At 39.6% G+C, this 27,327-nt stretch overlaps 1 protein-coding gene and 1 long non-coding RNA gene across 4 annotated transcripts in view; one reads left to right on the top strand and one right to left on the bottom strand.

The window, feature by feature from the left end:
- Nucleotides 1-17,759, bottom strand: part of LOC129143594 (uncharacterized) — a 55,823-nt gene extending 38,064 nt beyond the window's left edge. Inside the window, exons 1-3 of the long non-coding RNA XR_008547204.1 lie at nt 7,438-17,759; nt 6,962-7,050; nt 2,962-2,994 (exon numbers count right to left, since the gene is read on the bottom strand). This is a non-coding gene — a long non-coding RNA (uncharacterized LOC129143594). The remainder of the gene's footprint in view (nt 1-2,961; nt 2,995-6,961; nt 7,051-7,437) is intronic.
- SUMF1 (sulfatase modifying factor 1) overlaps nt 1-27,327 on the top strand; it is a 636,667-nt gene that overhangs the window by 454,085 nt on the left and 155,255 nt on the right. Inside the window, exon 11 of one of the 3 annotated variants that reach the window (XR_010155072.1) lies at nt 17,703-17,754. The exons of 1 other annotated variant lie outside the window; for it this stretch is intronic. Coding sequence is in view for 1 of the 2 variants with exons in the window: in XM_016940330.3 (XP_016795819.1) it covers nt 17,703-17,758 (56 nt within the window). In the remaining variant the exon portion in view is untranslated. Of the gene's footprint in view, nt 1-17,702; nt 18,307-27,327 lie in introns of those variants that run through there. One more of the 3 variants, XM_016940330.3, reaches the window with a different exon arrangement.

The raw sequence follows: 27,327 nt of genomic DNA, 5'->3' as shown, positions 1-27,327 counted from the left end.
ATCATGAGAAAGGGAAGAGCCCCCCACATAGCTTGGATTTTCTATTCCCTTTAGTTGCTTGAACTTTGCATTCTCTGTGATCCCCTAAAATATAGCCATTCTTTCAGAAGGATTTCATAGCTTCCCCACCCTCCAAGCCCTATCTCAACTGATGTGGTCCATATCTATGATAAGGGATTATTGTTTCTTCTTCAGCATGAATCCAGAGACTCAGTGATCTGAGAGGGAGATTTCAGAAGTCACTTGATAGGTTAACTTCTTCTTTTTTTTTCTGAGACAGAGTCTTGCCCTGTCACCCAGGCTGGAGAGCAGTGGTGTAATCTCGGCTCACTGCAGCCTCTGCCTCCTGGGTTCAAGCGATTCTCCCGCCTCAGCTTCCTGAGTAGGTGGGACTACAGGCATGCACAACCATGCCCAGCTAATTTTTGTATTTTTAGTAGAGACGGGGTTTCACCATGTTGGCCAGGATGGTCTCAATCTCCTGACCTTGTGATCCGCCTGCCTCAGCCTCCCAAAGTGCTGGGATTACGGGCGTGAGCCACCTTGCCTGGCGGGTAACTTCTTATCTTTGGAATTTCCCTGTCAACATCACTGTAAGGTCGTCTTCTTTGAGTGGCTCCTATTGGTCCTCAGAATAAAACTTACATTCCTGGTCTGGTGGTTAAAACCATCTCCAAAGAAGATACAGAAGACCTTTCCAATTGTATTTTCTAGCTCCCAAAAACATGCCCTGTACTCCAGTCAGCCTTCGACTTCTCCTCTCCATCTTGGCTTATGCCATTTTCTCTATCTGTTAATGTTATTCATATAGCTTAAATGCCATCACTGTCCCAATATCTTCCTTCGTAAACTACTCTGAACTCCTGTGGCATTTTAACTGCACTTTTTCTGTGACACATAGTTTTATATTCTATATTGGAATTTTCTACGCATCTACCTTATTTCTCCTTAGAACCTAAACTCTTTGAGAGCAAGATTGATATGACTGGCACTATTCTTTGTATTCCTCCAATATCCAGGACATTGCCTAATACTCCATAAGTGTTTATTATGGAGTTGAATGGATAAATGAACCCAGTCTTCAGTTGAATTACCCTGTGCCAAGGATGCTAGATGAGGAAAGCCATTCTGTTGTGGAGACAGCTTTAATTATCAGGCCATCTGAATCTCATGAACAGAAAACAGTGCTATATCCAGGGTGTCTAGAGCCACCTCCTTCTCACCTTGTTCCTAATTCATCACCTGAAAAACTGATCCTGTCAGATGAGTGGGAGAAAAGTGGGAAGTCCAGCCCTCCATAGACAATCAAAACATCTGCCCAGCTCATACTCAGATGAATTTCCCGATAGGTTAACATATATTAGTTCTCCACTTTTATAATTTTGTGCTAAAAAACAGTCCCATATTCCATGGCCTTGAAGTTATCTATTTTTAAATGCACTGCAGCAAATGCAACAGTATCTCCCTTAACATCCTTCTTTTATAGTCTTTACTTTGAGGGCAATTTAACTAAATTTATAACATGTTTAACATATGTAACATATGTAACAGATGTCTCACAGGAGGAGACTCTATCTGTGTCAGCTTGGTCAGGGACACTGTGTGAGGCTGTGTGGTGTATGATGTCTAGTGCAGGAATGCACCATGATGTGACCCTGGGAATACTGCCCTCTGGAGCTGTGCACTGTACAGTTGGATGGCTGCAACAATCTAATGTCCACGGACATGCACTTCCAGTTTGAAAACTCTGAATTTCTCCTGTATTAGTTTGTTGGGACTGGCATAACAAAGCACCACTGATTGCATCACAGTTTTGGAGGCTGAATGTCCGAGATCAAGGTGTTGTTGGTAGGCTTGGTTCCTTCTGAGGATTGTGAGGGAAGGATCTGTTCTAGGCCTTTCTCCTTGGCTCATAGGTGTCTGTCTTTTCTCTGATGCCTCTGTGTCTCTTTCTTGGTATTCATATTTCCTCTTTGCATAAGGACACCAGTCATATGGGATTAGAGCTCACACCAAATGAACCTATTTTAACTTTATTATTTCTATAAAGACCGTATCTCCAAATACGGTCACATTCTGGGGTACTAGTGGTTAGGGCTACAAAATATCTTTTTCGGGGAGGATGGAGGAAACACAAATCAACCCATAACAGCCCCTAACAGATGAAAAAAAAACAAAAACAAAAACAAAAAAAACTAGACCTCTTCATGGGAAAGAGCATGGGGTTCAGAATCAGAGAGAGGTCAATTTGAATCCCAGCTCTGCCAGTTCTGCTTGTACTCACAGCAGAAAGGAATATGTGGGCCTGCATTCCAAGCCACCTTAGATAGCGTCTTGGGCTAGACTGAAATTAAGAACGGAGCTATAGACAAGAAAGGATGATATGTTTTTAATCAGGACACTGAGCCACAATTTTTCATTATGGACTAGGCTGGGCGTTACTCCAAACTCTCCTGATAATGGAACTATGACAGCAAGGCTGATTTTCAGCACAATATATTGCAGGAAGTGTGTGTGTGTGTGTGTGTGTGTGTGTGTGTGTGTGTGTGTGTGTGTGTGTGTTAAGGGGACCTGGTATTGCCCAGATCAGTAAAAAAACTGGGTAGGATGGAACATCTAAATGAAGTTCTTTCCCATCTTTGAAGGGTTGAGGAAGATAGGGAACTGCACATTTATGAACTCTTTTGCAACAATCGTCTGAGACACAAAGACACCCCCTGTAGATGCTGCCTCTGCTACAAAAATTTATGCTGCCCTGCTTCGTCTCCCAGGCTTCCTGCTCCCAGTAGTGTCTACATAGGTGGAGCCTTGCAGCTTTGAGGATATCCCATGCTGACTTTTATGCAGACATGACCAAGGCCTTTACCACAGGACCTCAAAATGCCTAGAAATATAAATATAAATATAATACACACAGACACAGAAACACACACACACACAGACATATATATATATATTTACATGCTTACTCCAGAGTCCAGAGGTTCATATAATCTGAGAAAAAAGAAGAAATATCAGAAGTTGTAAATATGCATAAATGTGTACATAAAAATGTAGACATTTGGACCTTCTTTTTCTATTTTGTCAACTTCCAAAAAGTTATCAAGAAGTATTATTCTTCCCTTCATAAATGTTATCAATGAGGTATTGTGGGGACCAGGACAAATAGCCAGAATGTGTAGAGCCAGAATTTATCTCAGCCCTAGAGGGCTGATATACAAATAACCAGAATGTATACAGCCAGAATGTATATCAGCCCTAGAGGCAAACTTACGAACGTATGCAGTAGCAGATGTGTGGTTTTCTTTTGTTCATCACATTCTAGGGTAGTACACAGCAATTCAGCATGACTGCAAGTCAGATTTCTGGGAGAGATCCCCATCCTTGGGCTTTGTGGCTTTCAAGTTGAATTATTAGGGAAGCATCAGCTCCTCCTTGCTATATTCAGAGATCAGCCAGGATACAGCAGCAATATGAGCTGGCTCTAGCTCCATGCTGCTAACTCAGCATTTATGTCTGGGGTAGCACCAGCCTCTCCCCTGGAGTAATTAGCAGGCTGGAGTCCAACTCTTGTGGTTGCAGCTGTATAGTCTAGCAAGCTGTCGGCTGGATTTGCCACATCAGCATTCATAGCTAGAGAATCTGACATAACTGGGGGACTGGGATCCAAGACTTGCCATCATTGACCAGGATTAATGTCCTTAAGATTTAGGCCATTGCCAGTTTCATTGGTACTTTGCAGAAAGCCCACTTGTTTCTTGGGAGGCCTGCTTCAAGGGACAAGTCTTAAATACTAACCCTTACCTCTTAAGGGAAATAGATAAGTGTAGAGCACAAAAATAGGTAGGTGTAGTCCCAGCTATTCAGGAGGCTGAGAAAGGAGGACTGATTGATCCCAGGATTTCAAGGCTGTAGTGTGCTATGATTGCATTTGTGAATAGCCACTGCACTCCAGCTTGGGAAACAGCAAAATCTGTCTCTTAAAAAAAAAAAGTAGGCAGCAAGGGAGTTGGCCTTTAAGTAAAGATTCAACATATTTGCCCTCCTGTCTGATCCTCCAGTCTTACCTACCACAGAGTCAATATTTCAATACAGATGTTTTTATTCCAAATTCACTGATTTTTGCAACATCATTTAGCTCCTCACCTGTTTTTCTTTGGAATGGTTGTAGAGCCAGTGGGAGGTGGGCATAGTATGGATTAATCTTTTTTTGGCAATAGCAGCTATGTCCAAATAATCCCCCAAATAAAAATAAGATTTACTTCAGGGTCCAGAAGTTACCTTCTCTTCTCTGTTGGTTGTGGAGAAATCTTAAAGACATATCAACACTGTATTCATTTTTCTGCACAGTAAGACTTCAATTTATCACTTATTTCAGTTCTTTCTTTTGAGAGAATCAATCATTTAAGTAAATTATGAATTAAAAATTATACATGTTTCAGGCCACACATCTTGTGGATTTCCAGTTTTATTGCTCTTATTGATTGGTGTTTTGCTTTCTGCCAGTCCTGGATAGCCATGCACTATTCAACCAAACCATTTGCTGCAAGTGAAAATAACTACATTTGTCAGCTCCGAGAGTTACAAAATGGAGTCCAAATTAAATTGCACATTAGATGCTATTCTTGAAATTGAAATGTTTATATGACTGACAAATATGTGAATTGTACAAGAAGATGTCCAAAGCCATGCTCTTGGGTGAAACACACCATTTTTGATCCATACGGAGTGAAAGACTCCTCCAGAAGTCTTGTGATTGCACTGAAGCCAATTTCCACTATTTTTGCCCAGGACACAGACTTGTGGGTAAAACTATCTTGGCAACATAGTTTAAGAAAAGCTAGTCTTTAATTCACACTATTCCCTTGTTTTGAGTTTCTTTTCCTATGATCTTTGCCTATTAAATCTCTACTACTAAAAAATTAGTAACTAGTAGCTAGTAAGCACTTGTTATGGGCCAAGCATGGTACTAAGAGACCTACATACACACGCTTATTCATTTTTTGGTTTGTTTTTGTATTGTTTGTGCTGCTCTAGGCAGGCCGTGAATGAGAAAGAAATAGTCTCATTGGTCTGATTTCTCTAGTACTTACATTCTAATAGGGGAGAGAAGAAAATAAGGTAATTTCAGAGAGTAGTAAGTGTCATGGAGAATGTTAAATAGGGTAATGGGAGTGGAAGGGGCAATTTTAAAGGAGGTGACCCCAGAAGGCTCTTCTGAAGCTATGGGAAGGAGCCAGCTCTGTGAAGATCCATCAGAAGACCTGCAGGAGGAGAGATTTTCAAGGCCCAAAGCCTGAGGCAGGAGTGAGCATAACAATGTCATGAAGTTGGTAGGTCCATTTGTGTGACATGGCCAAGATGCATAACTTGTCTGAACCCCAGTTTCCATATCTTGCAAAGGCAGATTCATTAGCTCATTCATAAAATTTCTCTTGAGCACTTACTATATGTCAGGCACTGCTTAGACTTCTCTGGGGATAAATAAAAATAAACAGTCACTGCCTACTATCCTGAGAGAGAGTAAATGTTTACATTCTAGTGGAGGAATGGGGAGACAAGCAACCAACAAATACAAATAAAGAAAGATTGGTAACGGTAAGTGCCTTGAAGAAAAATAAACCAGAGTAAGGAGATGAGAGTGGAGCTGAGAGGTGGGTTATTAGGGGGATCAAGGAGAGCCTTTCTGTGGAAGCAACATTTGAGTAGAAGGAAGAGAGAGAGAAGCAGGCCATATGGACATCTGGAGGGAGTTGGGGGACATTTGAGCTGGAGAGAACAGCAAGTGCCCTGAGGTTAAAGAGAGACTGATATGTTCAAGACATAGTAAAGGGGTCAGTGTGGTAGGATGTATGCCACAGAGGAAGGCAGGAACCATATCATGCAAGACTAGGTCATTCTAAGGGTGATGAAGGTTAGGAGGAGGGATATGATGGGAGTAATGATATCGACAACCAGGTGTTGGAAGAATTAAGAGATAAGGCAATATAACTAACACAGTCCCTGACATACAAAGCCTGCCTCCTCCCTCCCTCCCTCCCTCCCTTACCCTCCCTTCCTCGCTCCTTCCTTCCTTCTTCCCTCCCTCCCACCACAGCTTTTCCTCAATGTCTCCCTCCCTGTTCACTTTCTTCCCCTTTCTTTGTACATCTGCACTGCTCAAATATAATCCCTGAAGAAGATGTCTAACTTGCTGCTGTCTGTTTACTTACCACTTTCATGCCAAACTATAAGTTCTTGGAGGACAGGAAAGTTGTCTTTTATTTCTGTATAATAGCTACATTGCCCCCAGTACCTTGCAAAATTTGTTGAATCTGCTTTCCAAAATTTTGCTCCATGGGAAATGGAAATGATTTCTGGGAGTTAAGATGTATGAATGGATTAGCACGACCTCCTTGTTTGGACTGGAGAGCCCTGAGTTGGTCATGACAACTACACTGGGAAAGCTGCAGTAATATGGTTGTTCTCATAAGAGCTCTCTAGTTTGCTATTAGCTTGGAGCCTGGTGCTAAATCTAGTGGCATTTGGGCAAGTCCCTTAATTTTTCTGAAGTTCAATTTTCTCATGTGTACAATTGAAATAATAATCTAAAGGATTATTGGGGGATTGAATGAAATAATATCCACCAAGCTGTAAGCACGGTGGACAGCTCTGAGTGACTGATAAATACTGTCTAGTACCGAAGGTGTTGTCCCAATTTCCTTCTCTTCCCCCATAATCATCAAACCAACTTTGGAAGCTATGGAAAAGCATGGGGAGCCTTTCCTCTACTGAAGTGATAAATTCTACTCTCTTAGTGATAATTATAATATGAGCCTGGTGCTGGGAACAAAGTTGAGTCACTTATCACCAACTCCTCCTGTTGGACCTTGCCTACCTACCTGTGCCTGATTTACTTTAGCTGTTTGAAAGCAAAGAACTTGTTTTATTTATCTGTATGGTAAAGAGGATAATAACTTACCTAAGGTCACACATATAAGTAGCAGAGGAGGCTTTGAGTAAAGATGTGCTCATTCTGAAGTTCATGGGAACGGAAGAAAGCATGCTCTCCTAAGAGGCAAGAAACAAAATGTAGGCACTCTACTACTTATCTTGCTACCTTGGGAAAATACATTTATCCTCTTTCAGGGAAAGGACTACCTTTCTGATTCCCAGGCCAATGCCCCTTCTGTTGACCTTCTTGGGTTTCATTTTTCACATGTACAAAGATGTTGGCATAGCCTGACCCTGTCCTGCATTTTCACACCTACGTGGTGATATACATGTCCCAGGCCCTTATTAGTGACCTGATTCTGTAAAGTGACCTTTCTATTGAGAGATCCATGTGATTATTCCTAGGCACCGATCGCCACCAATACTTGATAGAGTCACTCAATATTGCAAAGCAGTAAATAGAACAACTTTGTGTGTGTAGTTCAGCAGAGGAGATAACCTTACATTTCAGATTCTTTGCTTTTGTTCTCCCAGTCCTTCTCTAAACACCCTTCCCCCAGCCTTGCTTTTTCTCTTTCATCAGGTGCCTTCTGCTTTTAGTCCCATCTGTTCCTCCTTTCCCTCATTTTCTCTCCAATGGGGACCTGGAAGATATGAAAACATACATCTGAAATACAAGATTTGTTGCCTGGGAGAGATCAGAGGATTGTTTTTTTCTTTTCTTTTTTTTTTTCTTTAACAGCATGATCAAATCTTAGTTCTTTGCTGAAAACTTTTCCAGACGGGGTAGTTTCTTTGCTAATTAAAAGGTTGGATAATGAGCATTTTGTGTTCTGGTGATTAAGACCTCCTCAGCCTCACAGGTCAGTGCCACCTGAATTAATTGGCACCTTCTCAGTTGGGGTTCAGTTCTCACATTTTATCCTACCAAGAATGGCATTCAGAGCTCTCTGTAATCCACCCTCATGCCGTTTTCCCAGCCCTTCCTCCCTTTACTACACCACTCTCTGTTGATGTAGTGATTTAACCTCTGTCACCCTCTTGCTATGTGATTTGCTTCCTTGCCACTATAGTCCCTATTTCTCTCTGACTGAAATGGTTTAGTTATGATTGTAGACTTAGGAGCCAGTGTGTATTGGAATCATTGGAACTAGCCCTGTTACACTAGTTGTTTAACACCTCAGCCTTTTTTTGTGTGTGTGTGACAAAGTTTTGCTCTTGTTGCGCAGGCTGGAGTACAATGGTGTGATCTCAGCTCATCATAATCCTTGCCTCACGGGTTCAAGCAATTCTCCTGCCTCATCCTCCCAAGTAGCTGGGATTACAGGCATGCGCCACCATGCCAGGCTAATTTTGTATTTTTAGTAGAGACGGGGTTTCTCCATGTTGGTCAGGCTGGTCTCGAATTCCCAACCTCAGGAGATCCGCCCATCTCGGCCTCCCAAAATGCTGGGATTACAGGCGTGAGCCACCACGCCCGGCCTAATCTCATCGATCTAACCTATAAAAAAGAGAATAATAACTTACTCACCTCATTGGATAGTTATGAAGATAAGATAGAGTATAAAGGGTTTGGCAGAGCATCTGTCCTATGGTAAATGCTCGCTAACTGGTTAGCTACTATAATTTTCTATTTCTATCTATTCAAATCTCACTGCTTCTGCAAGTCTCCTAAAAAAATTTTTGCCAAAATTTATTTTGCCATTGAAAGTAATGGCAAAAGCCGCAATTTTGCACAAACCAAGAAGCCTTCTTTGCTTATCTTCCAGTCCAAGATTATCTCCTCTTCCTAGTATTCTTATTTTGTGACTTTTATAGAATCACTTGGTTGGTCTGGGTTTATGTTTAAAGTTCCTGACTACAGGTGAAATACTCTTGGAGAAAGAGACCTAAACTTCTAGCGTAACGCTGAGACACATCTTCATAGAATAGAATTGTTATTTTATGTCCCCAATTAAAGGGATTTTATTTTTGTGGATGTTTTCGTGGGCTCTTGAGTGTTCTACTGATTTATTGAATGGTCTACTGATTTCTCATTATGTGAAAACTCCAGAGTCCTAGGTGTGTTTCTTCCAAGAGCCTAATTAATTCAGGCTGCTAAGGCTGCCACATGGACTCTGGTTTAAAGACTAGGCTATTTGGTGAGCAATTCTAAGACCTATTTTGGAACACTAAGGTCATATACCTTTGGAATGCCAAATTACAAGATGCTTTGAAGGAACTTTTAGGGTAAATCACAATCTCATCCGTGTGCATCTGCAGTTAAGGTTTATAAAGAGAAGTTTGGTTCCTGATTTTCAGTAGCAGTATCATTAGTTTTTTAAAAACTACAGGAAATTTTACATGTATTTTGCCTCACAAATACCTACAATTAGGTCAGAATTCAGAAAAGTGGATTCTGTTTGCATAGAATTACATTAATTCTGCATTCTCTCATAGCAAAGTTGAAAGAGAGGATTAATCACTTATTCATGCAAAACCAATTCACATGAATCATTTATTTATCTTGTTCTGGTAATTTTGCAGAGCTCATTTTTACATGCCTCAGGTTGCAGATAAAGTGAAAACTCAGAGGGTGATTTACCCTCCACAATAAAGACCTGATGGCCGTGTAAACAGCATGCTTCCTATAGGAAATCAATAGGTAACCATGGAAATGACTCCACAATGGGAAATTCTATTTCTTTATGAACAAATCATCAAAAAGATCAATTGTAAGATGAAAAGGCTTTGCCTGTGCCCTGTCTTTCACAAAGGCTTTTGGTCTATGTAAAGAAGAAAATATGTGCCTTGGTGACAGTAAAGAATTATCTTAAAGCTGTATTGAGAATGAACATCACTTGTTACTTTATAAAGTTTGGGCTGAAATGTCTCGTCCTCCATTCCTGGAGGTCTAGCTAAGAAACTTATATCTAATGGCAAGAAGAATGTTCCAGAATACAGGATGCTTGAATTCTTGATCCAGCCTAATTTCTTTATTTTTTTAGAAAAAAAAGACAAAACAAAAAAAACAAGGGTAATAATATCCAACGCCAAAGGAGCCTTTGATAATTAAATAAGATAATAGTTGGTAAAGAATATAGTACAGTGCCCAGCACAGAGCAAGTGGAAAATGCTATTAACAGCCACTTCTACAGTGGTGATAATTGCCCAAAGAATACTAATCCCACTAGTAAAGGGTTTTCACATTACAGGTATTTTTTTTTTTAACTTTCATCTTAGGTTCGGGGTACATGTGAAGGTTTGTTACATAGGTAAACTCATGTCATGGGGGTTTATTATACAGATTATTTCATCACCCAGGAATTAAACCCAGTACCCAATAATTATCTTTTCTGCTCCTCTCCCTCCTCCCACCTTTCCCACTCAACTAGACCCCAGTGTCTGATGTTTCCTTCTTTGTGTTCATAAGTTCTTATCATTTAGCTCCCACTTATAAGTGAGAACATGCAGTATTTGGTTTTTTGTTCCTGCATTCATTTGCTGAGGATAATAGCCTCCAGCTCCATCCATGTTCCTGCAAAAGACAAGATTTCATTTTTTATGGCTGTATAGTATTCCATGGTGTATATGTACCACAATTTCTTTATCCAATCTGTCATTGATGGGCATTTAGATTGATTCCATGTCTTTGCTATTGTGAACAGTGCCACAATGAACATTTGTGTGCATGTGTCTATATGGTAGAGTGCTTTATATCCCTCTGGGTATATACCCAGTAATAGGATTGACCCAGGCTAATTTCCAGCAGCAATGAGATCTTTAACAAGCAATTTCGTCTCAGTGGGCCTTGATTTCCCTATCTGTAAAGTGATCAGACGAGCCTAGGGATGGCAGTCTAATTTAGCCCACGGACAGATGGATGTTGCACGTATAGCATTATCTCACTTTCTCTTACTTGGAAGACATTACTAATCAATTGTAATCTTCTTTGTCACTGAGCTTGAATAGAGTCTCAAAATCCTTATTTTCACATTTCTCCAGGCAGCTTCTGCCTATGGATCAGAGTTGTCATATGTAAAACATCCATTTACCTCTATGTGATCTTTAAGTTTTATTTAGCCCTGACATTACAAGAATCTGAAAACAAGCTTTAAGTACTGAATATTCATGTCTATTCAGCTAGTTTTAAGCATACAATCCAACTAACAAGGATAGCACCAACAATAAACAATTATGATATTGTCTTTATTAAGCCAAATCAACTGTTTGATCTCATTAATGTCAAAATATTTATTTCAATGCTAAAGTTACTACTGAACCACTGACTGATGATAATGAAATGGTGTTTGTAGCACTCTGCTGCTGTTCACTTATCAGCTTAGACACACAACTTAAGTAGCAAATCTGATTGCCGTTTTCATGCTTGCTCTTTTTTCAACAGTAGAGGGCAGCACAGCTATTTTTAAGTGTCGTCTTTGCGAGCCATTTGTGTGTGCCCACAGGCATTCTATACAATGGGTGCAAAGATGTGAGCTGTGGTGGGTTGCCATAGAAGAGTATGTTCACATGACAAAATAGCCTGCTTAATCAGATCTCTTGGATTGTGGTGTGGAATTTTCCTCTTTAGGCTTTCGGAAATTACCATTACCCTGTTAGTATTTACATGTTTCAGCATTTCATATTGATCCTTTTAATTTTGTTCTTTCTGTTGTTCTTTTCCTCCTGTTGTTACTTGTCTCACTTTAGAGGCAGTGTGATGTAGGTGAAAATATCACAGCTTTTGGCTTCTGAAGGTGTAGACTCTAATCCCAGCTCTCTTGCTAGCTCTGTGACTGAGCTGATCAGAATCTCAGAGCCTCAAGATTCTTTTTTAAAACAGATGCAGAAATACACAATTGAGAGTTTTTAGCATGAAGTGGTGTTGAATTTTATCGAAGGCCTTTTCTATATCTATTGAGATGTGGTTTTTGTCATTGATTCTGTTTATGTGATGGATTGCATCCCAGGGATGAAGCCGACTTGACTGTGGTGGAGAAGCTTTTTGATGTGCTGCTGGATTCGGTTTGCCAGCATTTTATTGAGTATTTTCACATCAATTTTTCATCAGGGATATTGGCCTAAAATTCTCTTTTTTTGTTTTGTCTCTGCTAGGTTTTGGTATCAGGATGATGCTGACCTCATAAAATGAGTTAAGGAGGACTCCCTCTTACTCTGTTCTTTGGAATAGTTTCAGAAGGAATGGTACCAGCTCCTCTTTGTACCTCTAGTAGAATCTGGCTGTGAATCTGTCTGGTCAGGCTTTTTTTGGTTGGTAGGCTATTAATTACTGCCTCAATTTCAGAACTTGTTATTGTTCTATTCAGGGATTTGACTTCTTTCTGGTTTAGTATTGGGAGGGTGTATGTGTCCAGGAATTTATCCATTTCTTCTAGATTTTCTAGTTTATTTGTGTAGAGGTGTTAATAGTATTCTCTGATGGTAGTTTGCATTTCTGTGGGATCAGTGGTGATATCCCCTTTATCATTTTTTATTGTGTCTATTCAATTCTTCTCTCTTTTCTTCTTTATTAGTCTGGCTAGCCGTCTATCTATTTTGTTAATCTTTTCAAAAAGCCAGCTCCTGGATTCATTGATTTTTTGAAGGTTTTTTTTTTTGTGTATATCTCTATCTCCTTCAGTTCTACTCTGATGTTAGTTATTTCTTGTCTTCTGCTAGCTTTTGAATTTGTTTGCCCTTGCTTCTGTAGTTCTTTTAATTGTGATGTTAGGGTGTCGATTTTAGATCTTCCCTGCTTTCTCCTGTGGGCATTTAGTGCTATAAATTTCCCTCTAAACACTGCTTTAGCTGTGTCCCAGAGATTCTGGTATGTTGTGTCTTTGTTCTCATTGGTTTCAAATAACTTATTTATTTCTACTTTAATTTTGTTATTTATCCAGTAGTCATTCAGGAGCAGGTTGTTCAGTTTCCATGTAGTTGTGTGGTTTTGAGTGAGTTTCTTAATCCTGAGTTCTAATTTGATTGCATTGTGGTCTGAGAGACTGTTTGTTATGAATTCCGTTCTTTTGCATTTGCTGAGGAGTGTTTTACTTCCAATTATGAGGTCAATTTTAGAATAAGTGCAAAATGGTGCTGAGAAGAATGTATATTCTGTTGATTTGGGGTGGAGAGTTCTGTAGATGTCTATAAGGTCTGCTTGGTCCTGAACAGAGTTCAAGTCCTGAATATCCTTGTTAATTTTCTGTCTCATTGATCTGTCTAATATTGACAGTGTGATGTTAAAGGTATTGATGGAACATATCTCAAAGTAATAAAAGCTATTTATGAAAAACCCAAAGCCAATATCACGCTGAATGGGCAAAAGCTGGAAGCATTCCCTTTGAAAACCGGCATGAGACAAGGATGCCCTCTCTCACCACTCCTATTCAACATAGTATTGGAAGTTCTGGCCAGAGCAATCAGGCAAGAGAAAGAAAGGGTATTCATATAGGAAGAGAGGAAGTCAAATTGCCTCTGTTTGCAGATGACATGATTGTATATTTAGAAAACCCCATCATCTCGGCCTCAAATCTCCTTAAGCTGATAAGCAACTTCAGCAAAGTCTCAAGATGCAAAATCAATGTGCAAAATCACAAGCATTCCTATACACAAATAATAGACAAAAAGGAAGCCAAATCATGAGTGAACTCCCATTTACAATTGCTGCAAAGAGAATAAAATACCTAGGAATACAACTTACAAGGGATGTGAAGGATCTCTTCAAGGAGAACTACAAACCACTGCTCAAAGAAATAAGAGAGGACACAAACAAATGGAAAAACATTCCATGCTCATGGATAGGAAGAATCAATATTGTGAAAATGGCCATACTGCCCAAAGTAATTTATAGTTCAATGCTATCCCTATGAAGCTACCATTGACTTTACTCACAGAATTATAAAAAACTACTTTAAATTTCACATGGAACCAAAACAGAGCTCCTATAGCCAAAACAATCCTAAGCAAAAGGAACAAAGCTGAAGGCATCATGCTTTCTGGCTTCAAACTATACTACAAGACTACAGCAACCAAAACAGCATGGTACTGATACCAAAACAGATTTATAGGCTGATGGAACAGAACAGAGGCCTCAGAAATAACACCACACATCTACAACCATCTGATCTTTGACAAACCTGACAAAAACAAGCAATGGGGAAAGGAATCCCTATTTAATAAATGGTGTTGGGAAAACTGGTTAGCCATATGCAGAAAACTGAAACTTGATCCCTTCCTTACACCTTATGCAAAAATTAGCTCAAGATGGATTAAAGACTTAAATGTAACACATAAAACCATAAAAACTCTAGAAGAAAACCTAGGCAATACCATTCAGGACATAGGCATTCACAAAGACTTCATGACTAAAACACCAAAAGCAATGGCAACAAAAGCCAAAATTGATAAATGGGATCTAATTAAACTAAAGAGCTTCTACACAGCAAAATAAACTATCATCAGAGTGAACAGGCAACCTACGGAATGGTAGAAGAAATCTACCCATCTGACAAAGGGCTAATATCCAGAATCTACAAGGAACTTAAAGAAATTTACAAGAAAAAAACAACCCCATCAAAAAGTGGGTGAAGGATATGAACAGACACTTCTCAAAAGAAGACATTTATGTGTCCAACAAATATATGAAAAAAAGCTCATCATCACTGGTCATTAGAGAAATGCAAATCAAAACCATAATGAGATTCCATCTCATGCCAGTTACAATGGTGATCATTAAAAAGTCAGGAAACAACAGATACTGGAGAGGATGTAGAGAAATAGGAGCACTTTTACACTGTTGGTGGGAGTGTCAATTAGTTCAACCATTGTGGAAGACAATGTGGCGATTCCTCAAGGATCTAGAACCAGAATTACCATTTGACCCAGGAATTCCATTACTGGGTGTATACCCAAAGGCTTATAAATCATTCTGCTATAAAGACACATGCACATGTATGTTTACTGCAGCACTGTTCACAATAGCAAAGACTTGGAACCAACCCAGATGCCCATCAGTGATAGACTGGATAAAGAAAATGTGGCATATATATACACACCATGGAATACTATGCAGCCATGAAAAAGGATGAGTTCATGTCCTTTGCAGGGACATGGATGAAGCTGGAAACCATCATTCACAGCAAACTAACACGGGAACCGAAAACCAAACACCACATGTTCTCACTCGTAAGTGGGAGCTGAACTATGAGAACACATGGATACAGGGAAGGGAACATTACACACTGGGGCCTGTCGGGGGTTGGGGGCTAGGGGAGGGATAGCATTAGCAGAAATACCTAATGTAAATGATGGGTTGATGGGTGCAGCAAACCACCATGGCACGTGTGTACCTATGTAACAAACCTGCACGTTCTGCACATGTATCCCAGAACTTAAAGTATAATTTAAAAAAAAGAAATGCACAGTCTTCTCTGTCATCTCATCGTGTTGTTGTGAATATCAAATGAAATCAATATATGTGAAAGCATTATTGAAATATAGGTTTTAAAAGTAATAGCCAATCTCTTTATGCTGTTATTGCTAAGAGTCATGCTTTTAATTCAAATGAATTACACAAATAATTTTTAGGTTTTATTTTCGAATTGTAGGATGGCATCTGCCAATGGATAGATTTGACTGCAAGGCATCCTGAGACATCCTTGGCCTGGAGGATGCCTTGTTGGGAGCTGAAGTGCAGGAACTGATGCAGCTGTAAGGGCCAAGCCATGAAAGGATATGGCTGGTATCTACAGGGTTTATTGAGAATATTCACTTTATTCTCAATAAATACTAATACTGAGCTTAAACCTATCAGACCTAATATCCCCTCTTCCCAACAGACATTTTGTAGTGCCCTTCTTACTCTCACAGATAATATAATTTGTAGGTAATACAGTATCTCTACATACTTAATTTCACATAGAAAATAAATTAATATAATGCCCTAATTTTTATATAAAGGTTTAAAAGTGTAAAATAATTAAAAGTAACATAATATGTAGTTAATACCTAAGGGCTTGAGCTTGGTTACACTAAAAGACATAATAAAGTAGTCAGATGCTTGTAGCTACATGAAGAATGGAAACTGCAAATGCAGAGCGTTACAGGAGCTTTGTACTTGTCACTCAAGTAGCAAGAATGTCATTGTAGTGTTGGTGAAGTGATTTTCAGGGTGGTGAACAATTTTTGGTAAAGTTTCCTCCCCATGATTTACAGGCTAGAGACTGTCCTGGAAAATTAGTTGCATATTAAAACTTGCTGCAAAAAGTACTTTGAGATTATGTGTGAAACAGTTAGCTTCTAGTCTCAGATACTAACAGAGAGGTTTTTCATCTGTGTGAGTGTTCGAGAACACAGTACAACTAATCCTTGGGTGGATTACGCAGTGCATTCATTGTGGGATGTCTTTTTTCTCTGGCCCCCACACTCTAAATGCCAGTAAACATGGGGTGATGCTGTAGAAGGAGGCAGATGTTACTGTTATGACAACCAAATATATCATCAAGAGTTTCTGAAACATTCTACTGGGGGCAGAACCCATCCCATCTGAGAATCAATGATCTAAGGCAGGAGTCCATATAGCAGCTTGGGCATGTCAATAGTAAAGAAATGTCACCCAGCCACTGACTAGATGTATAGGGAATGGAAACCAGCCCTGAAGTGTGCAGGTGGCAATGGCTGGCCAGAGTATCAGAGTTCAACCAAACAGGCTAGGGTTCCTGTGAGAGCTCTAGTGGAGAACAGGAACCCCAGACAGAAGTCAGTTGAATGGATTAGACTCAGGGCTGGCAGCAGGTGGAATTAAAGGGAACACTGCAGTGTAACAGATATGCAGTTGCCCTGGGCTTATAACCCACTGAAGCCCGCGGTAATGGCCGCAAAATTAATTCCAGAGTCTCAAATACTTCTGGTGCTAAGCCTAGTGATCTTGATCAGCCTTGGTCCAGACTTGCTCAGGAACTTCAGAGGGCTATGGTCCTAGACCTAAGGCATTGTGGAGTCTCACCCTGAAGACTTCGGGAGAAGGCATGCACTGAAAACTATAGACCTAGACACATTGGAAGAAAGTTACAAAAAAAACCATGTGTTGGCTCAGTATTTGGAAGCTCTTAAAATGAAATGATCTGCCTTGTAAAATGGTGACCTACTGAGGAGTAATAATCTTTTATGTTTACAAAGGGATTTCATGTCTGCTACCAAGTTTCGTGTACATTATCTTAAATCAATCATGCCTTCTCTTGCCCAGTAGTCTCATATTGTTCTGGATCATTTATTGCTAGCCATCTAGTGAGTTTATTTACACTGCGGTAGTAGGTTCTTCACATATTATCTTCTAGAGTCATTAGTGTTTAGAAGAAAAGGCCAATGCTTATCTCAGTAGTCTGGACTGGATTTTCATATTGCTGTGCTTCAGAATCCCCTGGAGAGATTATATATACATCTCGATGCCCAGGGCCTACCTCAGGCTATTTAGATTCAGAAGATACGATTGTGGAATATGTATTTTTCTAAAGTCCCACAAGTGATCCTTTGTGTAATTCAGGTTAAGAACAACTTTCTTATACATAGATTTTTTTCATCCATGTTAGAATATAAATGTCTTCAGTGAGGAATTCAGTTAACACGCTCTGTAACACTAGATCAGTGCCAGACACAAAGTTCTTCCTTGATAAATGTTTGTTGAATCTTTGGTTAATATGAAATTTTAGGCACTGTGGCTCATGTGTGTTTATGTGCAGCATGTTGGAGCAGTGTGAGGCTTTTCTAACACTTCTCAATTTTTTACCTTACAGGCAATGGTTTGCTTCCAGCAGATTTAAGTCTGATCGTAGTCCTACCTCCTTCGTGAGTTAATCATATCCCTCCCTCCCTCCTTCTCTCCCTCCTTCCCTCCGTCCTTCCCTCTTTTCTTCCTTCCCTCCTTCCTTCCTTCTCTTCTTCCCTCTCTCCCTTCCTCCCTCTCATCCATGCATCCATCCATGTATCCATCCATCCATCCATGCATCCATCCATCTGTCCATCCATTCACATCCATCCATCAGTCTGTCTGTTATGGACTGAATTGTGTCTCTCATCAAATTCATATTTTGAAGCCTTAACCCCAAGGTGATAGTATTTGGAGTTAGGACCTTTAAGGAGATAATTAAGGTTTAATGAGCTTAGAAGGGTGGGGCCATAATCCGATACCTTATACAAAGAGGAAGAGACACCAGAGAGCTCATTTCATTCTTTCTCTGTGAGTGCACAGAGAAAAAGTCATGTGAGCATTCAACAAGAAGGCAGTGACCTGCAAGCCAGGAAGAGAGGCCTTGCTATATACTAACCCTGATGACACCTTCATCTTGGACTTTCAACTAGCAAAAGTATGAAAAAATAAATTTCTATTGTTTAAGCCACCGGTTTGTGGTTTTTAAGGTAGCCTGCTATGGTCTGAATGTTTGTGTAACCCCCAGATTCATACATCGAATCCTAATCCTCAATGTGGTGGTATTGGAAGGTGGGGAAAGTAGTTAGGTCATGAAGGGCAGGTCCCTCAGAAATAGGATTACTGCCCTTGTAAAAGAGGCCCCAGAGAACTCTCTTGCCCCTTTTGCCATGTGAGGACACAGCAAGAAGTTGCCATCTGTGAACCAGAAAGTGGGCCTTCACCAAACAACAGATATGCCAGTGCCTTGATGCTGGACTTCCCAGAATCCAGAGCTGTGAGAAATGTTTCTGTTGTTTATAAGCTACCTGGTTTATGGTATTTTGTGATAGCCAGCTGAATGGATTATGACATAGCCCGAGGAGGCTAATACACTATCTATCCTCTGTCAATCATCTTTTACCAGTGGGCAGCAATTTGTCAGGCAGATAGTAGCTTCTTTCCCATTAACTCAAAGGCATCCCAGAAATGATTGAGTTTTTGGAATTATTATTAATAACAATTCCAGGCACTAAAGTTCCTGTTATTATATGTGAAAAGATGTGGATGGCATAAAGGATTAGGTGACCTAGGTATTTTTCAGGATTGAGGCTTGAGTGACAGGCAGTTTAATAACACATCTGCTGACATCTGGTACTGCTAATGAGATATATTTTTTGAACCCTGGGATTGAGTATCTTGAGTAACTCATGAGGTCAAAGGAGAGCCAATGTCTTCAGGCAGTTTTATACATAGTAAGTTTAATAAGATTTTTATTTTTAGGAGCAGTGGCTGTGCTTTACTTTCTGATAATTTATGAGAATAACAAATTGAGACAATAAGGCTGAGAAGCTGAGAATTTGTGAAGCATTAATTTTAGTTTATTGTCGCATTGCATTTTTTGTCAGTAGACTCATTTCCTCTCATTTTTACACTTACCAATGAGCTTAACACCTTTATAATGGATTACATGCCCAATGATAAAGGACTAGACAGTCATTTTCTCTCCCTTACAATTCTGTTTAATATGACTAAATTATACCCAAAGAGCTGCCTTTTCAGACCACCTTTTATGAGCTCTAAGAATGTAACAAGAAAAGGATCTGACTTTATGAACCTATCTAGGTGGAGTTGTAAGTCAATGCCAAGTGGTCGTATGTGAAAATCTTTAGATTGCAGTTAGATTTTCGGTTGAGTGAAAATGTTTCCCTGGGGATTTCAATTCAAAGAATTATTATTCTACTTATACATTATCTATGTGTCTGTCTATTTCCCTTGAGAGCTCGTATGTGCATGTTATCTCTCCATCACCTTTAGCGCCTAGCTTTCCATAGAAAAGGTCATTCATTCATATGTATCAAACATACAATTATCTAGAAGCCTACCGTTTTTAGACTTGTTTGGGAGATAGACATGTATGTAAACAAGTAATTCAAGTAACCTCTTGCAAGAGATGTAAAAGTTGTTATAGGAGCACAAAGGAGGAGGTAATTAACTCTCCCAGGGAGGTTGGAGAAGAGGTAATATTGGAGATGTATCAGGAGGGACAGTGGGGAGTTGGCACAGAGGAAAAGGGCAAGGCCTTTCCTGACAGAGGGCACAGCATGGATATAGGCAAGGAGGACACAGTGATGCTCTTTAGAAGGGCTGGGGAACACAGAGATTACCTAAATGTGTACAGCTGTGAGGATGCTTTACCATGACAGGTCTGTGTAAAAGCAAAGGCTGTTTCGCTTTTGATGCGCAATATCTTTCATTCTGTATGCTGGCTCCTCCTCGGAGATGTTGTTCACATCCCCGCCTTTGTTTTCATGGTTCCTTCTGCCTAAAACCTCTTACTCATCCTTTGGGGCCTAGCTCTTCTGTGAAACTTTTTAACACTTTCTTAGCAGAATTTATTGCCCCCTCTTCTATGTTCCCATAGCACTGTGCTCACATTGCTATGCAAGTATCATATGGGTGTTGTTCATGTTGACGTTTTCCTTACTGGATCGTGAGGTCTTCAAGTGCTGATACTATATATTGTTTTCTTTTTGTATTCTTATTAGCATAATGACTGGCAAACAATATGTATTTAAAACATGAAGAATCAGTACGGATGACCCCCTTAATGTTCCAGACAGAATTATTTTTGAAAGAGAAGTAGCTTGGCTCATTGGGAAGAGGCCTGTATGAGGATACTAGAAACTGAAATCTAACTTCACTTTGCTTCTTGGTGCTAACCAGCTGTATGGCAACAGGCTTGCCCCTTAACCTGCAGCTGCATCTTCGCTCATATGGATAGAGCAGTAGCTTATCAGCATAAACCCAGGAGATGGAGTGAAATGATCTGTGATTCCTTCTGACTCTAACAGCTGGAATTTAAAATGTATCTGATGAATTGATTTTATATTTACTCATATTTTCTTCATTTTCCTTTGAAGTGTCAGGAGACTTTATTATTTATCTGCTTAACTGTTCTCATAAATAACACATGGAGGTTTTTTATTACTAGGTATTAGTGAAGGAAACTAAAATCCTGAGTTTGTGCTCAGAATAGTCATAGAGTCAGAATGGATACTTGGAGCATCTTGAGAATATCTTGCTGTCTCTAGACAGTTCTCAAACTATTCTCCAACTGACCTTGTGCAAAAGTAATTGTATGTTGTTTTCTCTAAACTGGTATATTAACATACTATCTCCAAAAATTTTCTTTTTGAGTTGAATTTCTAATGAATTGATTAGCAGACAGATGGTCAGAATCTAGGAAAATAATAATAAATTATTTTGTCAGTATTCACAGTGAACATCCTTTGAGATACTGAAGGAAAAAGGAAATAACTCAGAAATTATTTTTCATCTGTTTGTTGTAATCAGGAAAACATGGCCAACTAAGTATATCAGGTAAAAACATGATTTTATAAACTATTACGTGATTCATCAATGAAGTATTAAAACAAAGCAAACATTTATAATATTGTTCCAATAAGCACATAAATAACTTTAGCTGTTCTGATAACTGAGAAGATTATGAATCTATTCTTGAAAATTATTAATTTTTATTAAGTGATATTGTGAACTGAGCCCTGTAGTAATTAACACAAACACAACCTGTGGCTCTTGGGCATTAAGGGGCTTTTCAGAGCTTTGTCTGAAAATGGTGGTCTGCAGTGAGAATAGCAGTTGAGAGCACGCAGAGGGCTGACTGGGCAGGATAGGGCTGCAGAAACAGCCCTCAGCTTCTGTGTGTTCGAAGGTAATGGCAGCTTAACCTGAGAAACGAATGGTGTCTTGTTATGAGAGAGACCTATTTTTTTCCTCTATGTCCCAGAAGAGAATAGCTACATCACAGATATTAGTCTTCCTTGTCCTTAGGGGAGTATTTAGAGGCTTTGTTTTGATGTTGCAGTGTCCTGTAGGGAGGAAGCGGCTAGGCTCCTTTACCAGCTTGCCAGCTTGCTAACCTGTTTAGAAGGGAAGGTGGGGTATAGATACTAACCTCTCAAGACCCAGGCCAGAGTCTAGCTAGATTTAACACCTTCAGCTGGATACAATGACCACCTGGACCAGGTAATCTTTTCACATGCATAATTTAAAGTATTATTTCAATAGTTTTTTGATTATAAAAGTAAAACATTACTATTGCAGGAAACTTGAAAAGTATAAAATAGAAAGTTCAAACAAGAAAATTAGAAACACCCCAAATCCTACCACTCAGAAATACCCACTGTCAATATTCTACACACTTCAACATAATTGAGATCCTAGTTTGTATACAATTGTTTGTTGCTGAACATTACGTCATAAGCACTTGTTAAACCTTTGAAAATACTTCTTAAGCATTATTTTTAATAGCAGGTTTACACGGAAGAAGATTCTTTGTTTATATAACATATCCTCTATTGTTGATATTAAGATTGTTTCAGAATTTTTCTGCTTCTATATTCTGTTCAAAGAATGACTTTCTTCATAAAGTTTCTTTACTCTTTAGATATTTTGGTAGGATGATTTTCTAGAAATAGAATTGTGTCAAAAGATATGGATATTTTTTAGACTCCCAGTATGTACTATCTTTATAGAACTATTATGTTGCTGTATCCTCTGTTTAATTTTTGTGTTTCCTCTTACGCTTTTCCGATAGGGTGCAAGATTTTCTGACACTGAGAATGACTATGTCCACCAATGCTAGGCCAACCACTCTAGTGCCAATCAACTGATCAATGACGGTCCTTTGACTTTGACTTAGACCCTGTGAGAGATTTAATAAGAAGTGAAACATATGGTTGTGTTGTAGAAGTTTATAATCCAGCAAAACTAATGCATGTGGAAAAATTCACAAACAATTCAAGATAGAATCTCTGTAGCCCTTCTTTGTAGGACACATGTGCAATAGGAATCTGAGGTCTCTACAATGTATATTCTCAATGATTATTGTGATCAATCTTGGGCCACCATCTGTTCTAGGTTTCAGGGAGGAATTTCTTATTCTCTCTTTTCAATGAAGTTGTCTCGACATACCAACCGTTCATATCGTGTTCATACCCTGATCTTGAACACAAAACCACACAGCCTCTCATTCTGGAAGGTCAAGAAGCTGAGCCTCTGCTAGGAAGTGTTTCTCTGTCAGACTCTCCAGCTAGAGTCTAGCTGCTCTTTGCAGAGGCAGCTCCAGGCGAAGGATTTTCTTGTTGTTTGTAGCCACAAGCCCGGCAACTACTCTCCATGGTGTCTCTCTTCAGGGGTGTTACTATTCAGCATTGCTCTTGCATATCCTCCCATCAGAGTAGTTCAATAGACTCTTTGGTGTCTGCTGAAGTCTGGCTTTCTGGGCTCCCTCTCAACAATGGCATATTTAGCCTTACTCTTGGCATCACCTCTGCAGGGCGTCGGACAGCACTGCACCCATGGCTTTACATAAGTTCTCAACCCTTCAGAGGAATGAAGGAAGCTGCAATTGCCCCCACTTAAGGCTAAGTGCCTAGACCCTTGGCTTATGGTGAGCACTTGTCCCTCCCCAGTTCTACATCTACCCTCTGTAGAAGTACAAAATCATAGAATATTATGATTCTCTCTCTGCAATATTAAAATCCATACCTCTTGTGGACTTGGCAGTAACCTAAAATTCCTCTTTTTGTGTTCTCCCCATGGACTTTTGACACAGATGAATATCAAGCTGCAGGAATATCTTCCCAACTAAATATGCAAACTCACCTCTTTTGCCTGGATCCCATTAGGTGGTATTAAGGTTAAGCATTATAGGAACTCAAAGAAGATGCCAATAAAAGGCTACAATGACCAGGAAAGATTCCTGGAGGAGGTGAAACTAGAGGTGAGTCTTGAAATGCCTAGGATTTGAACACATGGGCTTGATGAAGGAGGACATTTTGAGAGGGATGACTTACATATGTGATGTCAGGATACAAGAAATTGTATTTACCAGAATGTGAAAAAGCTGGGCTAACAGTAGAGTCATGCTATGGGCACAGAGATTATTTAACCTTCTCTTTGGTTTCTTAGGCCCCACAACTCCTCTATGTAATGTACTATTTAAAGGCCAATGCTGAGCATTTCCTGGTGTGACAGCTCTTACATTAGCTGCTTCTCCTAGGCAGATCTTCCCGGTAAATGCCTTGAAAGTAGCCGCCCCCTCTAAATGTTTCTTTTGTAAGCAGGCTAGCTAGCTGCCCACTCAGAACTTTCTAGTTGTTCTTGAGACAAGTCTTTTCAGTTTTTCTGTCTTCTGATTCCTTTTGGTTTTTGGTTGCGGATGTCAGATATTCAAAATAGCTTAAACATTGAGGGAAATATACTGGTTTCTGTAGCCAATAGAAAAGTTCTGCTTAGGTTTCAGGAGAGGCTTGATTCAGGGGCTCAACGTTTCCCTGTTTCCATATTTCATTTATTTATCCCTCTGTTTTGGCTACCTGCTCAGAGAGAGTCTTGCCATGTTGATGTCCCTGGAATTGTCAGGCATTCTTCTTTATATGCCTAAACATATGAAATAGAGGGCTTTTTCTTACTGGTTGATTTGAAAAAAGTGTCCTGGACTTGACTCTCAGTGGAATGAATTGCATCATATGCCCAGCCCTGAGCCAGTTACTAGGGAAAAGGAGATAAGATGCTCTGATTGGTCAGGCCTGAATGATGCACTCACCCATGAAGGTAGACATGAAGTGCGTTCAGCCCAACTACATGGACCAAACCTAGACCACATATAGTCCTCAATATAAAAGTAAGGGATGATGTTAACCAAAAAGGAGTAAATATACGCTAGGTAGTAAAAAACAACCTACATTTCCCACAGTGGGTCTCTGAATCTCCAAATACTAGGTCGAATAATCTCATTGGCCTAAAAGAATGGCTGGAATACCCTTCAGTATTGCCTGGATTCCATGGAAGGCTAGAGAGCTGTGCTGCTCACTGGTGGATGCACCTGCCTCACAGGGCCATTGCTGACATCCTGAAAGTCACTGAGAAGATTGAAGAGTCACTTTGATCTCAACTGGGAGAAAGTGATGAATGTTCTGGATGTGCATTGGATCGGGAGAGAGAGAAAGGAGGATGAGTTTATTATTTGGCTTGACTGTGTTGGAAGTAAATAAGTGAAACTGCTTAACTCAGTCTCTCAGAGGCATCTTGTCTGAGGCAGGAGAGCACAGAAGTTTATAACATTGGCCTCTAAAGTCAGGCTGCCTGGGTTTGAACTTGGTTTCTTAGCATCACTAAGCCTTAGTTTTCTATCTCTACAAAACAGTGTCCTGAGGATGCAAAAAAAATTATGCATGTAAAGCACTTGACACAGTGCATGGTACATACTCTATTATCAGCTTACTACTAATGTTAACAAATAATCCTTTGCACCAGCACATAATGTCACAAGAGCTTGAGAGAATCTGTCTATCCAGAGGCATGTGAAGTGTAGGACATATTTTCTCCTACTGGACATGAAACTCTTTCTTTCATCTCCATTTTATTTCCTGAGGGGCAAACAAGTCTGACTATAATCTTCCCATATGTGCTCTGACAACTAATGACTTCTGGGAGTCACTACCACATCCCTTTCTCCCTCCCACATCCGTCATGGAGTCCTGCCTATTCTGTCTCTGAAAGAATTCATGAATCTGATCTCCCACTTCACTGCCACTGCCCCTGTTCTTATTCACAAGCTCATCTCTCTTGCCTGGTTAATTCAGAAATCTCTAACTGAGTTCCCTGTCTCTAGTCTCTTTCCATCTGGTCTAGTCTACATGATAATGACCTTACTCCTTAGCAAGGTATTACTTAAGGCTCTTTGTAGTCTGATTCCAGCCAACCATTTCATCTGCAAGAATCTCCCCCACAAGACATTTTTTTTAGGATCACAGCCACTGATGTTCGCTGTTCTTAGAAAACTCCATGCACTAGCATACCGGGAGGCATTTCCTGCGTTATTCTCACTGCCTATCTGCCTTAGCTCTTCTCTGCTTGGTTAACTTCTGCTTATCTTTTGAAGTTCAGCTCCTCTTCCCTGGGTCCCTGTCCCTGTGCTTCCAGAGCTAGAGGTACATGTTAGTAGCATAGCATTTATCACACTTATTTAACAATTGGCTGTGTACATGCCTCTACTCTGATATGCAGCATAAAGTCTTAGAAGAAAAGGAATATGGCTTATGCATTTTTATATACCAAGGGCCTAGAAAAGTGCCCTCAAATGCTTATTTTCTACAATGAATATTTATTCTTAGGTTGTAAATTAAAAAGAGTAAAACACACTGCTATACATTTCTCATAATACACCACCATTTGAAGTGGTGCTTAGGACTTTTCTTTCTTTTTAAATGTATTTTTAATTATGTAAGTAATAAGAAACATACGAATGTTGATATGGTTTGGTTCTGTGTCTCCACTGAAATCTCACCTCGAATTGTAATCCCCATAATCCCCATGTGTCAAGGGCTGGACCAGGTGGAGGTAATTGGATCATGGGGGCGGTTCCCCCCATGCTATTCTCTTGATAGTGAGTTCTCATAAGATGATGGTTTTACAAGTGTCTGGCATTTCCCCTGCTTGCATTCACTTCATCCTGCCACCTAGTGAAGAAGATGCCTGCTCCTCTGCTTTCTGCCATGATTGTAAGTTTCCTGAGGCCTTCCCAGCAATACGGAACTGTGAGTCAATTAAAGCCCTTTCCTTTATAGGTTACCCAGTCTCCAGTATTTCTTCATAGCAGTGTGAGAATGGACTAATACAAATGTATTCTTTTTTTTTTTTTTTTTTTTTTTTTCTCCCTGAGACAGGATCTTGCTCTATCACTAGGGCTGGAGTGCAGTGGTGCAATCATGGCTCACTGCAGCCTCGAACTCCTCCCACCTCAGCCTCCTGAGGAGCTAGGACTATAGGTGTGCTCCACTATACCTGGTTAACTTTTAAATTATTTTTTGTAGAGACGAGGGTCTCACCATATTGCCCAGGGTATGTGAATCTATTCTTACTCTTAAAAATATATTAATTCCCTTTCCCCACGTAACCACTGTTATTGGCTTGGTAGGTACTTTTCAAGACCTTTTATTAATTTTTTAATAACAGCTCTTTTGATACATAATCCACATGCCATAAAATTCACCCTTTAAAAATGTACAATTCAGTGGTTCTTAGTGTTTTCACACAGTTGTGCAATTATCTGATTTTAGAACATTTTCATCATTCCTTCAGTAGTCACTTCCCATTCCTCCCACTCCTCAGCCCCTGGCAACCACTCATTTACTTTCTGTCTCTATGGATTTGCCTCTTATGGACATTTCATATAAATGGAATCATATGAAAAGCGTTTTGTGTTTGACTTGTGTCATTTTAACATAATGTCTTGAGGGATCATCCATTTTGTAGATATGTTAGTATTTCATTCCTTTTTATGGCAGAATAATATTTTATTGTATGTATACCATATTTTATTTATTTATCAATTGATGGACATTTGGGTTGTTTTCAATTTTTGGCTATTATGAATAATGCTTTATGAATATTATTGTATAAGTATGTAACTGCCTGTTTTTAAT

Source organism: Pan troglodytes, chromosome 2, assembly GCF_028858775.2.
Source record: "Pan troglodytes isolate AG18354 chromosome 2, NHGRI_mPanTro3-v2.0_pri, whole genome shotgun sequence".
In the NCBI taxonomy this organism is placed as follows: Eukaryota; Metazoa; Chordata; class Mammalia; order Primates; family Hominidae; genus Pan; species Pan troglodytes.
This window is presented reverse-complemented; position numbering and strand designations above follow the sequence as displayed.